The 15868-nt window shown below is 39.5% G+C and overlaps 1 protein-coding gene across 1 annotated transcript in view; it reads right to left on the bottom strand.

The window, feature by feature from the left end:
* Positions 1-11792, bottom strand: part of CREBBP (CREB binding protein) — an 83860-nt gene extending 72068 nt beyond the window's left edge. The window contains exons 1-2 of the mRNA XM_009324676.1: positions 11261-11792; positions 11065-11115 (exon numbers count right to left, since the gene is read on the bottom strand). Coding sequence (XP_009322951.1) covers positions 11065-11115; positions 11261-11530 — 321 coding nt within the window. The 5' untranslated portion in view covers positions 11531-11792. The remainder of the gene's footprint in view (positions 1-11064; positions 11116-11260) is intronic.
* Between the last annotated feature and the right edge of the window lie 4076 nt (positions 11793-15868).

Below are 15868 nucleotides of genomic sequence, written 5' to 3'. Positions count from 1 at the left end.
AACGTTTCAAGAATCAGTTTTGGGAATTAAATCGTGATCTGGCTAGCAGCATTCAGAGGAAGCCTATCTTGTGCTGAAAGTGTCCGCTCTCCTACCTCTTTAAGCTAACTGCTATAACAAAAGCCTACTGCAACAGATTTCATGAAGCATTTAGAGTATCTGGCTCTTCAGTAGTAAAGTAACTCAAAGAAAAACACTCAAATACCCAGGAATAATTCTAATTTCCTTCATCCTTTATTACAGGATGAAAGATTTGGTAAAGCTAGAAATTTTTAAAATCCCATTAAGAGGAAGCCAGATGTTTTATTACCACTTGTAATAAGATTTGAAATTCTCTTCCAAGCGTTTCACAGAGGTCAAAGACAAATTTAAGTATTCCGAGGCAACAAAACCACTTAAAAAAATGTACAAACGTTTCCGCATAATTACTGAAATACAAAAGACAGAATTTCGTGGGGAAAATGCTCTTTACAAATGACTGGATATATAGAGAACAAACTCTTAATACATTTAACTAGAAATCAACCTTTTCCAGGGGAAAAAAAAAGAAAATAATCATATGCTTGCACTGTATATATGCCTAAAGAAAGAAAATGTCTCCAAAATTCTCTGCAAGCATTGAGTGCTAATATAACAGAATACACTATAGGAAGAATCAAAGTAATTTCTGCACTGAGCATCACTGTTGTACTTACGAATCAAGAATAAAGCTCAGAAGGCTGACTTTGTAATGAGCATAACCTCTGCAAATAAAAACTTCAAAGCTCTAATGGATAATTAGCCACAATTGATCAATGTATTCCAATTGCTCCAAGAGCTTTTATGGGTGCCAAGCAGCAAAAGTGGCTTTCTTCAGATAAGCAAAGAACTATTCTTACTACATAAGAATAGAAAGTTAACTAGAACCACAAAATTAACGTTTCAAAGGTTTGTTTCACCAAGAAAATCTAGTTTTGACACAAACAGTAATTCAACAACACTTAAAAAGAAGATTTTGAAAGACTGAAATTCAATTAAGATACACCTCTACAGATACTTGATTGTATATTCACAGGTCAAAATCTTCACGAGTTACTTCCAGAAGAAGCATCAGCGTGTACTAAAACACATTTATAGTCACATCAAAACAGAGTTTTGTAACACAGGATCTCAACTCAAATGTCCCTCTCCTCCCTCAATTCCTATACTTCATCCCCATTAAGCTAAATGCAGGTTTCTAAACCAACAGATCTCAACACTACGTCCTTGCTTCTTCCTTTATTTTCTGTATCGTAGATATTAGCCTTTCGAAATGTACCCAACTGCCCAGAAAAGAATTTACAGATGTGTCTGCTGGCACCTCAGCAGTTCTGGAGCCAGCCAAGTAAAAGGAGAGCATATCATGCTTCAAAAATTTAGCATTATAACGAATAAGCTGTTTTGTTAAGAAAAACAGTAGCACTATTTAAGAGAGATTCTTTCCCATTTGTCTCCCAGAAGCTGGCCAAAGATACATTATCAGGCAGTCTGTGTGATATGATATTCTACAGAGGTGAGGGGAAAAGGCAATAGTAGCTCTACAGAATAACAGCAACAGGAAAGGTGTCTCAAAAATATAATGAAAACAGGTATTCTGTTTCCTTTCCTTACTATCTCCTTGGCAGACATGAATCCTAAAGGAAAAGTGGACACACTGAAGGGAGAGATTGTGTTTCTAAAAGAAGTAATAATTCTATTTCAATCCAGAACTGGGGTGTGTGTGGAAGAAAATCAAATAGACCCGAAACAAATTTACACTACAGGTTACATTAAATACATTAAAAGAAGAAGAAAAAGAAAAAATCAATATAGCTTACTCAGAACAACCACTTAGCAAAAATACCATAGCCTGCCATTAACAGTAACTAAGGAGAAACATAACTATAAATAATTTACACTGTTGAAATAATTTTTAAATAACTTTAAGAGCCAAATATGTTTATTTTGAAACACCACAGTGACTTGAAAAGCTACCTTGAAATCTCCAGTCTTTCTGTAGAAACATGCTCTCCTGGAAGATTTAACAATTCACATGAAGCTATCAGGAGACTTCTCAATAGGTTTTTACACAAGGTAAGATCCAATTTGTGTGTCTTTAAACACATGCTTAAAATTGAACAGTGGGAACAAACTAGGCCTGCAAACACATGCTTCTCACTGAAAGCAGTCTGCACACAGTACTATCCAGAAACATATTTTAACCCAAGACGCCCAGTATCAGACTAAGGAAGCAAACACAGCTCATTCCAAGAGTGAAAGCCCATCTTCGACTCGTGGTGTTCCAACACTTTTCCATTTCCAGGGTACAAAGATCCTCCCATCGTAAAGGCAGTTATTTAATTTAGTCAATTTGCCAAAAGTTTCAAAGGGCACTTGTTTTTTGTTTGTTTTTAAAAAATCTCCTTAAAAAAAAAAATACCACCATACAGACAGAACAGCATTATGCTGCAGTCACTCTGAAAACACAAAACCTTTCTGCCCCAAAACAGCAGCATCTCTCAAGAGACTGCTAAATAACCTATTTACTACTCTCTTCTAAAAGTCTATCCCATAGACAGGTCCTTTTGGCAAGGATGTTCCTATATTTAACGTGCTGTATTTTCATTATGATTCATTCTAAAACAAAGGCACTACTGAATCCCTTTTATGGCACGGTATGCTTCTTATTTGCCAAACCTAAAGCAGATTTGTACGTACGCATACCAAAGGATATGACTATCACTTTGGGGCTTGAGCATCTTCAGCACATGTAAGTACTAACGTTTCCAGATGCTACTTAGAGGTAGTTCTTCTAGCATCAGGAGTTCAAAAATCATCTGAAGTCCTCACTCATCTAAATATCAATTCTACAAAGTATTTCTGGCCTTAAAATTAAAGCCATTGCTTGGATTACATACAAACAGTTAAAACACAAACAATAAGCTTAGTATGCCACTTCCCTCCTCAGCCACAGCAATTTCTGGAGCAAATACTCTTTACCGTAGTGGCAAGAAAGAGGAGGGTGGGGAGGAGAAATAAGCATGTGCCAATCACGGCCAATGGTGAAAGATGCAGCAAAGTGTCTATTGATGCCATACACAAATGGACTTAGGCTTCCAAACAAAGAACAACAGGTATTTCCTCTGAACATTCACAAGAAGAAAGGAAAAAGCTATTATATTTTGCCATTACTTATACTCAGCCCCGCAAAGTAAACTAGCAGTTGTGCCACTAAGAATTAAGCTGGGTTTTGGTTTTTTGGGGGCTCTTGGGGGGGGGGGGGGGGGTGTTGGGTTTGTTGGGGGGGGGGGGGGGGGGGGGGTGGGGGGTGTTTGGTTTTTGTTTGGGATGTGGGGGAAAGTGTGTATTGAAACAGCTTTTCTAGTTTAGAAGTTAATCTTTTAAAAAAAAGGTGAAAAATAGCCTGCCTGCTATAAAGTACACTTGGGCATGCCCTGTGTAGCCTCTTGTATCGAAATTTCAACCCCCTAGCTAAGTGAGGGGATTTCAAAATTCCAAAGTGCAACTTTCAAACATAATGTTATTTTTTTTTTCTGACAGTAGAACCCGTCCCATCTGTACTTTCACTTGTGGAAGCCACAGACGGACAATCGCCTCCCCTCACTGCTTCTCCACTCCCAATCTGTTTTTTAGATAGGTTGACAGAGTATATCGTGCTATACGTAAATTTCCAATTTTCCTGCGTTGCCTTTTCTCTAAGAAAACAGACCAGCAGCATTTAGTTTTCAGACCATAATACCAGGTGTTCTGATACATTTCTGTATGTACTCCCAATTACAGGATTCCCAATATAATCACAGCTCATTGTCAAGTACAAATATTTAAGTTTATCTTTTAAGTAAGGAGAGGTTTTGAGACCTGCTAAAAGCATGAGAAATGCTCCTGTGCAATAGTATCTATATGCATGATCGGACTCTATTAGGAAAATTACTACGACAAAGACATTTCCTTCTGACTGAAGTAACCAGGCATTTCATAACTCCTACACACCAACATTTAAGTTGGCAGGTTTTCCTCCCTCTCAACATCCAAGTAATTTTTTACCTGTGTATTAAAAAAAACAAACTACGAACAGCAGCAGGAAGGTATGTGAAAACAGTCTAAAAACTAGAAAGAAATAATTTCAGTAAGGAAATGGAAGTTTATTTTGCCATTTTAATAAGCCTTCTGAAACAACACTAGAAATCTTGCTTTTAATCTGTGGCTTCCAAAAGAAGTGGTGGGTCCATTAGGTTCACTTCCAAAACCTTCTTTCAGATACGCTACTTAGAAATAAACCCCATTCCAACAACAAAAAAATTGAAGAATTACAAGACGGTAGCCAATATGATTTAGAGTTAGTGACAAAATCCTTAATGTTTGTGTTGTGTTACCACTGCAGATAATGGCACAATTCTACTCTGAGAAGATACCATAAACATTTCTTTTTTGTCAGCTGGATGATAAGGCAATGCAAGTTAACAGAGACAGGCTTTTTAACTGCCTGAGTCGGAAGCAGAAAGAGGGGAAACCAAGTTGTGGTTTGCCCCCATGAAGGCTGACTGTTTCTTGCAGCATTTACCTTGCAGCACTAGAGCCAAACTGAACCCAGGTACCTGCTTAAGCATAAGCATAGGAGCCAAGCGACTATCGCTTCAAAAGATCTTCAATGACACTGCACAACTGCAAATGAAATTTAACTCACGTACTAGAAATAGGAAACAATTTCAGGTGCCAGGAGTAACAGTTGTGGTAAGAAAGCTTTTTAAGTCACCAAATCTCTTTGGTATATCAGAGTAAACTCATCTGTGGAGTACCACTTTTTTTATGGTCATGTTTCAAAACAAAACTGCCTTACAGATATATTAATTTTACTACAAGCCAGTGAGTTTTGCTGTTATGTGTTTCTATATATTTATATCCTTCTTCTGTTTGTATTATTATAAAAGCACATATGTCTCTTCTCAGTAAAAATGCCATTTTGGTGATAGTTATTCAACAGAGAGCCAAGCAACTATGGTCAAGTCTGTAACATTAAGAGTCCCCTGAAACTGGGAAGCAGCATTATTTGGAATACGATTTGGACTGGCTACTCGTGTTTGCCAGAGGCATGGTCTGCTAGGAGATAGTCAGCTTGGCAGCCTAGTACTGACAACTTAGAGGATGAGAAGCAAATTAACTGCAAGTCATGTTAAAACAATTCAGGCAGATTCAGACAGATTGAGAGTCACCAGAGAAACAAACAGCACCAGCAGTTTGCTAAAACACACAGAACTGCAAAGGAATGAGAACATCTTCAGCTGACTTAATTCACAATCAGCAAGCGTATCTAAATCTGGTACTTAGCAGTATCAACTGGGTAATCTGTTTAAATAAATAGTTTGCTTCATTTTTTCCTCATCACAGATTTTCCTTACTACAGATTCCTCAAAACACCGAGTCAAACTGTGTATGTAGTTACGTTACTTACGTCTTGTATCAGAATTCTTGCTGCTCTTTAGCGTAGTTCATTATCTTATTAAATTTACTCAAGATTAATATCCAACACCAAAACACCACTCAATGAACAACAACAGGGAGCAAAACTGTGAATGTGCTTGTCAAAAGCACATATGTATTATATATACACCCAGCCTAGAAACAACAAATAACAGAATCCAGTTCTTCTATAGCTCAACAATAAAGGAAAAAAAAAAGACAACTGGTTATTGTCTTGGTAGACATAAAACATGACTTTACTGTTTTCTGAAGTTCACTTCTGGTAAGAGTTCCTCCTCCTCTTTAATCTGAAACTTCTTCTACTGCAACATGCACTGCCATGTGGCTATTTTGACTAAAACAAAGTTGAAAACATGCACTATTCAAAAGAATTAGGCCAATACAGTTAAGAAAAAACTTTCTCAACTCATACGCCAAAATCCAGCATAATAGGTCTGGTTTTGCACAGTTAGTGATTATTTTGAACCTGTTAAGATTTTGATGTCAATCCTACTACTGCTACCAACTTCCAGTGAGGCTTAAATACATACATACACAGGTAAGGAAAACTCATCAATTGTAGACAGCACTTTGAAGTCTGTATCTAAACTCATTACTACCAGATCATCTCCTGAAATACTGCACTTTGGAAGATCTGCCAGCCAGGTCAGCTTTTCTTTCAGTTTCTCCCTGCCAGGCAGGTTCTAGCTTTTATCAATACTAATATTTTCCTTTAGAATTTTCAAAATATGTAGAATGAAGTTACTTAAAATCTACAATCTTGAAAAGGCATTTTACAAAAAAACAGTAACATTGCAATCCTCGTAACTAGGTACGAAAATAATAAAAAAAAAATTTTCTCCTGATCTCTTTATATATTCAGACTAAGATCTGACCAAACAATTACATCCTTTTCTGGGGCATACAGAGCCCAATAACACGTTTAATTAAACCGCACCTTTCAGAAAGAAAACTAATCTTGAGGCAGGTTTACTAGTTCTATAGAGAACAACACTTTGAAAGGAACCCTCAGTGAGCTGTAGTTTCACTGCAGTTTAAAAGCAGTGGCTTCCGCAGATCATCAGCCACACACAACTCCAGGATTTTTTCCTAAGTTTCTGCTGCTGGGTACCAGCATATCCTTATTTGAGTGATACGGCTCTGAAGTTACTGAAGAAAAAGGTGATTCCTTTTACAGAATCATATAAGGAGGCATTACACCTTGGAAACACATGAAAAAGAAAACACTCGAGTCCTACGCATCTCAAATGGGACTTTACTACTTCTTTGGGGAAAGAGCGAAAGTACCAATTAGGTGAATCACTGTCCAAAACTCTTAACAGAGTGCAAAAAGGAAGTTTGAGAACCATACAAAATAAATGGAAACTTCTCAAAGTTTTTGTCTGATTTTCCACAAGCTTTGATAGCCGTATTAGGGCGAGGGGAATGCATCTCAGCAAGAGACTATATAACATCTAACCTACAGAAACATAACTTCAAGCTCTTGCCAGCCACAATGAACTATATGAAGGCTGCATCTCCCTCATTTGAAAAAGATGAACTCTCACAGCAACAGGAGAGTGTTAGGCACAGAGCATGCTTGCAATGAAGTGCTCATTTCTATGGAAGCAATAGACCATCTGCTTAGCTCTGCTACCGCTTAACGTGTTCGACAACCAACAATCTTAAAAAAAACCTCTAATTTAAAAAAAATTTCTAGACGGTTTGAACACGTTTTCCGGACTTAGACTTTACAAAAAAACATGGTACAACACAAAAGGACAATTCTGCTACTACTGGAAACTACTGTGACAAGATGATCTGTTCCTCTACCCCCGCCAAGTGATAATTGTTCAAAGAACCCTTCTGTTCTTTTAAGCAGATTTCTTAAAGAACTTCAACCCAGTCAAATGAAAACTATCCTTGTAGTGTTGTCCAAGAAAGCAGGGCCATAGTGCCACAGTTACAAGCAAAATTGTTACAGGAAAGGAGTCTGGTAGTGAACGGAGCAGAGATATATACAGTAGCATAGGAGAGAGGTTTCCTCAGTTTTCCGAAGATCTCAGATTCTAAGTCAAAATCACAAAGCAGGAGCTCTAAATGATTCTGAATATGCAAATTGCACCGTCACAGCCAATGAAGAATTCAAATCCTTGCTATAGAAAATTGTTGTATCTTTAATTCACAAAACCTTCTCAGGGACTACTCTACTCTCTATTTCCAAAAATATTCTAGGCTATCAAGAACACGCTATATGCTCCCAAGAAAACCTGACTGTGACTTTAATACCTATTGTTTAACTTGTACTGACAGGTTGCTTCTTCCGGAGGAGCACGTGAAATCCTTTGCTCGCGTCTCTATAGATTGAGGAAGTATTTTGCTTTAATCTCTCCCTGCCAATGGAGGAACATTTCTTGATGGCAGCACCTTATGGCCTTCTGACACTGAGAATCACTTATTTTCCATTCCCTTTTAAATTGGTTAGGGGTAAGGTTTATCTGCTGCCTTTGACTTATGCAAGCACATGCATCACGAGCTTGAGTTACCACGCTCACTTCTGGCGTACTTTTCATTCTTTCAAGAGCTGCCTTAAAATGGCAAGTCCAGCTCAAAATTAACAATATCGGCTTATGATGCTTCAGATGAAATCAATCCCAGTTATTTCTGAGAACAGGTGAAGGGATCAGATTCTGGATTTTTTTTTCTTCTTCTTTTTCTCTTACTAGAAAGAATGCTTATAAAAACATACCACAAGAAAAACAGAAAAAGCAACGGACTTTCCTTGATTAGTCATTTACTAAAAAGGATTAGAACAAACCGTCAAGGAAGCAAGGTCTTGCCCAACAAAACTGGTCCCAAACCATAAAGGGTCATGAGTGCTACACACTGCATATAAACACAGTGACTTGAGAAAAACGGGCTTCTGAGCCGTACTTGAACAAGGTTAATCAGTGATGCACATCACTTATTTTAAACATAATGAGAAAATCTTGGTTTAAAAAGTTCTTCTAGATTTTTTTCTGCATTTGTATTTCACACCTCTTTCTTTCCCTGAGGATATATTGCTACAGTCACCTCCTAGAATTTGCTTCCAGCCTTGATACAGTCCTTCAAGCCTCATGGCAGCTACATTTTAAGCCGTTCAGTCAAGTTAGGCACATTCACTATTAGGCAGATCAGCTGCCTCATGACTTATTGCTGCTCTTCAAATCTTTTAAGCTGTATACATTAAGTGGTAAACATCAGGGAACAGGAGGTAAAAAACCAAACTAACCCACATTCTCCTTCAGCAGAAATTTCAGTTTCAGAAGAACAGACAAACTCACTGAAATGTTTCTTTACTTTTCTTAAAAGCTTTCATCACAACTGGAGCATCAGTAAGAGAAAAAGCTAGTACACAATCACGGTTGATAATCCTATTAGGACAATACACTGGGGGTGGGAAGAGACTGGAAGAGGATGCCAATCCTCAAATGCCTATTAAAGAGAATGGCAAAACTGGAGAACGCTGCTGCTTGTCAGGAGAAAAATTAGGGAGCAAGTAGTTTGTTCCAAAATGGAAACACAAAACATTGAGCTCGCTTACTCTCTTACTAAGAGAAAATTAAGACATAAAGAAAGAAAAACTTAAAAAAACCCACAACAAATAAACAAAACACACAATCCTTTTAAGCTTCATCTTGTTCAACATGAGATGAAGCCCTGGAAAACTCCAAATTTTCTATTTTTTTCAAGTTGGCCAAGTTTTTAAAATTGTTTTGTCCTACGTGCTAGCACCTTCACAGAAACACCATTTTATCACTTATGGTCTGTCATTAAATAGTCCTACCTTTTCAGTTTCTCCAAACAACTGTGTCCAACTTCTGAAAGCACTAATTTTGCTCTAATCTTTTGGAAATGCATCACCAGTGCTGAGCACAGCACTGCAGACAAGGACTACCTAATGATTTCCATAACAGGAACACTTCCACTATTCTTTTGCAACCTATTCCTTGTCCAAATTAACTTTTACTTTACTACTTGAACATACGCTGAGAAAGCCCAGGTCGCCTTCCCAAGCTGGTGAATCCCATTTGCAGCTGGCATCAGGCTAAGACTGAAGTCCTTGAAGAATGGAATTTGTCCAAGAGCTGGCCTATTCCCTACCAGGGGTGGGTTTGTTTAAAAGAAGCCAAGACATCACAGAACCTCCCCCACCGGGTTCATACATACTCTGTCAAATGAAGACCTTAAGCAAGTCCCTCTGCTTTGGGGCAATCCTACTTGAGTTAGTTCACATTAAAAAAAAAAAAAAAAAAATCAGCAGTTTCATCACATAACTGCGTAGTGGCTAGGAAAAATCTACTCCTACGAACTTAGATAACCATAAGTTTATAGAAATAAGCCAGATAATTAGAATTTGTCACTCTTCCCGCAAATTTCAAAGAAAAACAAATGGAAGATAAGCTGAATTTCTTTCTGTGCAGACCAATCCCCTCCACACAGCAAATTTAGCCAATTTGGAGGCTGGAGACAGCTATATCCCCTTTCACACGACCTTCACTCAGACCACAAGCATCTCTTCTTCAACCAAAGGGATCTCCTTCGGTGCCCAGAAAATGCTTTTTGTATTTTTATTTTCAAAAATTAAAATGAACTACACAGTACTGCACAATGATTTCAGCATTTCTTCAGAGAACATGATTTCTTCTACGTCAGGCAATTTTTTCCATGACTGCTAACACATTAATGAATTAACACTTACATGTTAATAAACTATAATGATAATGACTAGTGATGTACAAATAGATAAAATATCAGAGATTAAATTGTATTTTTCTACGTATCAGAACAGGATGGGTTTGCCATCAAAGTTTCAGGAAGGAACTGGACCAAAGCAACACAGACAAGAGATGAGGCACACTGCTATCCAACTGCAAGACAGGAGGAGCAGCAATCGTAACACTTCTCTAAGCTCACACCTGGAAAATGAAGGACTAAAAAGCAATGACTATATCAAGCAGATATAGTCCCAGATATGGGACCAGAGCAGTGCCCCATGACTGCAGATACTTCCAGGTGTATATATTCCCTGCCTCAATCTGCAACGGCCACCGAATTAGACTTCTTTCCCAGACGCTGCCCTTCCCTTTCGCAGAGTTTGCATTAGCTTGGCAATCCATGTGAAATTTAATGTTCTCAGATGAGTTCCTCTATATTTGAAACACATTCACTGCACAGCTGTGGACAGTGGTCCTTGACAAGAGGACCAATTGCTACACCTCTCCCTTCAATCTACAGATACTTCTCTAACAGTTTTTTTTGCAGGATTACACTACTCTCTTCTAATTCACCCTGATAAGATACTATCCAACTTTTAACTTCAAGGATGTGCTTTTCAACAAGTGCTTTCATTTCTGATTACGTGAGAAATATTTTTTCAATTATCTTGCTTTCATGATACACCGGTGACTGAAACGGGTAACTACAGACTCAAGCAAGTGCATTCTTCAGTTCTGTTCCAGAAAAGAATATACTGCATTTTCTAAACACCTGTATGGAGAAAAAACAAGTGCAGTAACTAGAATATATTAAATTATATGTACATACTTTAGTCATTGCTCCTGTCTGTGCTGTGTTCAGTCCGGTGTGACCAGCCATCTGTGGAGATACTTGGGTTAAAGTCTCTGCCAGCACACTGCCTGCATTCCCCTGCATGGCAGGGGCAGAATATTGCCTTCCTGCTCCCCTTCATCATTCCTGCTCCCCTTCCTCTTCCCACTGCCCCAAGAGATCCATTCATTACCTGCCCTTGTCCTTGCTGAGGCTGATTCATTAAACTGTGACCAGAATTACTGTTGAGAAGGCTCTGGTGTGTCTGACTGAAATTAGTATTCATACATATCCCAGGTCCAGTCTGTGATGTTGCAGGGCTGCTCGTCACCATCCCCACTTGTTTTTGTGCTTGAGAGTTCAGAGTTTGTGATGCAGGTGTGGTAGGTCCAGAGGTGCTGGCTGCTTGCTTTGCCAGGCCTGAAGCAGAAGAGTCTCCCTGGTTTAAAGGGCTCTTACCCATAGCACCCAGATTACCAATATTAGCACTGTTCGGCTGCCCTTGAACTTGACTACCAACTCCCTGCTGGACAGGGCTATTTGAGTTCACATTTCCAATTCCCGGGTTTAAGGAAGAGCCGCTGCCTCCCCTTAGAAGTTCGGAAAGTTGTTTGTGTTTGGAAGCTGCATCTGGAACAAGGTTCCCACTGCTGTTTAAAAGGCCCAACTCGCCATTGGGGATCAGCTCATCAGGAAGATCGTTTTCCAAGTCAAACAAAGATCCAAAATCTACAAGTTAAAACAGAAACACAGGTGAGAAAAACATGACAGACAAGTGACTAAAATATTCATCTATACTGCTTTGTACTAGTCGTAAACAATGACATGCATTAAGGTACGTCTTTACCCAAGACTCAATATTGCCAGAAAGCCAGCGAGGGTCCCCATGACACGAACTCCAGTCTTTCAGAAAGCATAGTCACTGACACACGCTGCGCACATACAACCATACAGGGTAGAGCACTGGCCAGTAAGTAGTTTTTTCGCAAGACTTTCGACAAAACATTGTACCAAGCTTAAGAAACAAAGGTGGCACAAATACAATGATCTAATCTAACTCCTAAATCTCTCTTGCTTTGGCTAAAAGAAGGCGGCAGAAATATCAAGAGATTTTTTTTTCCCCCTATTGATTTACTCTCCCAAAAGAGCGATTACATCACCTTCTCCAACCTCCAGTGCAATCCCAGGCCACTGCATTTCACCCAGCAATCCTACCTCAACCTTGTAATTTGTGTTTGTGTACGGCCAAAGAACATCTTCCAGCTAGGCTTTGAAGCTCGATCAAAAGACAACAACTAAAGCTGTAAAAGTACTTGAAGGGGGCTTATAAAAAAGATGGCGGCAAACTTTTTAGCAGGGCCTGTTGCGACAGGACAAGGGGGAATGGCTTGAAACTAAAGGGGGGTAGATTCAGACTAGATAGAAGGAAGAAATGTTTTCCACTGAGGGTAGTGAAGCACTGGCCCAGGTTGCCCAGAGAGGCGGTGGATGCCCCATCCCTGGAAACATTCCAGGTCAGGTCAGACGGGGCTTTGAGCAACCTGATGTAGTTGAAGATGCCCCTGCCCACGGCAGGGGGGTTGGACTAGATGACCTTGAACGGTCCCTTCCAACCCAAACTATTCTATGATTCTAACTACTTCTTCGGTAGTTTGATCCCAGTCTCACATATAAACGTGTTTCAGTATCAGTTTCTAGTCATTGATTTGTATCATGATCCACTACCTCAGAAGATCCTGAAAGGAACTCAGCATTTTCTCCTCGTAATGCCTCTTGAATCAAGTCACTTCTCGATCCCTGAACAGCTCAAAGTAATTCAAATTGCTCTGTAAGTACCCAGCCCTCATTTATCATGCCCAATATTGACAGAGGTAATCCACACACTCTCCAGATGAGCAAAATAAATCAATCAAATCTTCATTAAGCCACTTGAAGGAAGTGCTCTGCCTGGCTGTAATATCCAAACCAATAAAAAGTGGTGGGTTTTTTTGTTTTGTTTTTTTAAAAAGGAGGAGCTCGGGTTCACTAAAATGTTTTATTGCACATCATAAGCGATGTCTGTGTAACAATGTTATTTTGGTATGTAATTAAAAACAGCAAGTTACTTGACTGTATATAGGTACTCCCATGTGAAAATAAAAGTTCTATTTGAAGACCTAAGGACAAGTGCATACAGCAATATTAATAAACATGTAAGCAGACTGGACTCAATTCATCAGAGCAGCTGTTCAAACACGCAGCACATCTCAGAAAAGTTTTCCAGTGCAAGAATGTGATCTAAGACAACCATTTTTTACTGTAACGTAACAGAAATGTGTGAAAATGTTATTTTGCCCCCCCAAAGCCAGCCCTGAAAAACCCTACTCCTCTTACAGTGAGCAACAGACAAATCACATTTTTTCCAGGTAAGAGCAAACAAAAGTTCTTTTCTAAGAAGGGCATCCCAAAAGCTTCATTATTTTAAAGTTTAATTCACTCTTCAACCACAAAAAGTTGGTGCAAGACTCAGGTTGCAAAAGTGGCACAAGATCGTTCAGCAAGTGACAGCCTGGACCACACTAACTGCGTTGAAAAGAAACAACAAAATCCAAACACCACGTAACCTGTAACACAAAGCTAGGAGGCATTACCACCACACCTCAGCACATTTAAATACAACGCATTTCATCAGCATTCGAATTTTCAATTCAACCTAGCTGAAGAAAAATGAATACAAATTTTCAGATGTGTTGCAATGACCAGTGAATTACATAAACAGTCGTAGTAAACACACACAAAAATGTTAGATTCTGCCTGTTTTGAGGCGCTCACAGCAGCACGTCCTTTAGGGGCCTACATCTTGCCATCATTACCTACTAAACTCAATAAGCTCTGAAGAATCCTTCCAGGCTTGCACGACATTGGCCGTGACAAAATACACCACAGTTCAGGAAGAGACCTCCTATTCCCTTTCAAGCAGGGAAGTAACAAACTAACGTTTTCGTTAGCTAGGTTCATTAAAGTATTTGTGATTTCTCTCTTACTTGCTGCCTTTCCCTTCAGTTGTTTAGTTCACCTTTTTGGCTTGTCTTTTACAGAAATTCCTGGTGTGCCTTCAACTACATTCCTTTTGGCAATCGCTTCATCTGTCCTCCTCTTTCCCACACAACCACTTGACACTCACTATGCTGCAATTCGTGTCGCTTCCTATATATTTTGCTTCTACTTTCCTTCTTCCAAGATTTCACTATTTTTAACCTTCCATCCACCTCTAACCCCCCCTCTGATGAAAACCCCATCGCCCGTTTTCGGCGCCAAGCCCCGTTTGGCCAGAAGCGAGTCCCCGGTGCTCGGGTCCCCGCAGCGCAGCCCCTCTCCCCGCGCGCCGGCAGGCTCTGCCACAGACGGCGGTGGCTGCAGCCTGGAGCGCAACCAAAGCCATCTGCCTGTGCGTCACGAAGGGTGGTGACACAGCCCATGGCTGAAGCTTCGCCTTTGTTAAACTGCTCTCGCCACCCCGGCTCGCTGGGAAGTTCAAGGTTTACAGCGCTTGTTCAGACAACTTTTGTAAATCCCACAAACGGTGCTTTTCCCAGCTTCTGCACTCAAATTGTTAATATTTCATGAACAAAAGATACATATCGGTGCGTGTGCACGTGCACACATGGGGCCGGGGCAGAGGAAAACTGACAAAACGTGGAGAGAGAAGATGTTGCTGTGGCTTAAAAAAAGAAGAGTTTTTTTTTCTAGTTGTATTTCAAAATGGGATGTTGGAGTATAAGTGCTCAAATTTTTTTTGTTTGGCTGGCTGGACTCTTAACAGTCTTGCCAGAGCCAAGGACTGGAAATGTTTTTGCAGTTTATGAAAAGAGTGAAGAAAGCGTTTGGGAATACTGCCTCTTAAAACCTAAAATAATCTACCACTCTTAAGCTCCTGTAAGAAGGCTAGACGTTAAGGTTAGGCATGGAAAGTTTACAGCTCTGCCAGCAGGAAAATAAAAAGCAGGTAAACAGCTTAGCACAGTGGCTGTGTAAAAATTCACTGAGCATTCAAATGTTCAGGCAATGATTAATCTTCCTGCTTTTATATTTTAATCAGTCGTGTACATTAAAAACATCAACACAAGACACATTTTACAACAGTTATAAAATACAACATGCTCTACTTGAGCATGTCTGCAACAAATCCATAAAGATAAGAGATTGTCTTGGCAGTTATAAAAATAATAAATATATTTATACACATATGAAAATCTGCCATAAAACGAATGCAGCCCATTTCTGCTAGTAGCAAAATGAAAAGTAACCTCAGTCCCCTCATCCTCATGAGAACATAATTGATCCCATTCCCAATGCTTCAACTATTTCTCAAAGTCAATGGCAGCTACCAAGAGTCTAAAAAAAAAAAAAAAAAAATCGAGAGATGCCTTTGCCTTTACATACAGTTATCTGAAGCAATGCTCAAAAAATACCTACACTGACGAGTCCCACTCCAACTACCGAGCTTTGTACCTGCTCCGTCTCTCAAACCTGCTGCTTACCTAGCATGCAACAGAACAGAAAAAGGGGGTTTATTTTAAAAGAGGATAGATTCCCGTACCTAACAAGGCACATATGTCTGATTTCAGTGCTCAGGAAGCAGTAGAGCTGACTAAGGCTGCGGAGCCCACCTCGTAGCGTCCGTCTCTCACACAGCACTTCCGATCCTAAACCTCACACCTTCCATTATCGCTGTTACATAAAACCAAACGGCCTCTTAACAGAAGAGAGCCAAAAACCAGAGATAACATGTCTTTCAGAAGGTTTGGAGAAGCACTAGGCA

The sequence above is a fragment of the Pygoscelis adeliae genome, unplaced genomic scaffold (assembly GCF_000699105.1).
Source record: "Pygoscelis adeliae isolate BGI_AS28 unplaced genomic scaffold, ASM69910v1 Scaffold85, whole genome shotgun sequence".
Taxonomy (NCBI): domain Eukaryota; kingdom Metazoa; phylum Chordata; class Aves; order Sphenisciformes; family Spheniscidae; genus Pygoscelis; species Pygoscelis adeliae.
The sequence above is the reverse complement of the archived record's forward strand: the minus strand, read 5'-3'. Positions and strand labels throughout refer to the sequence as shown.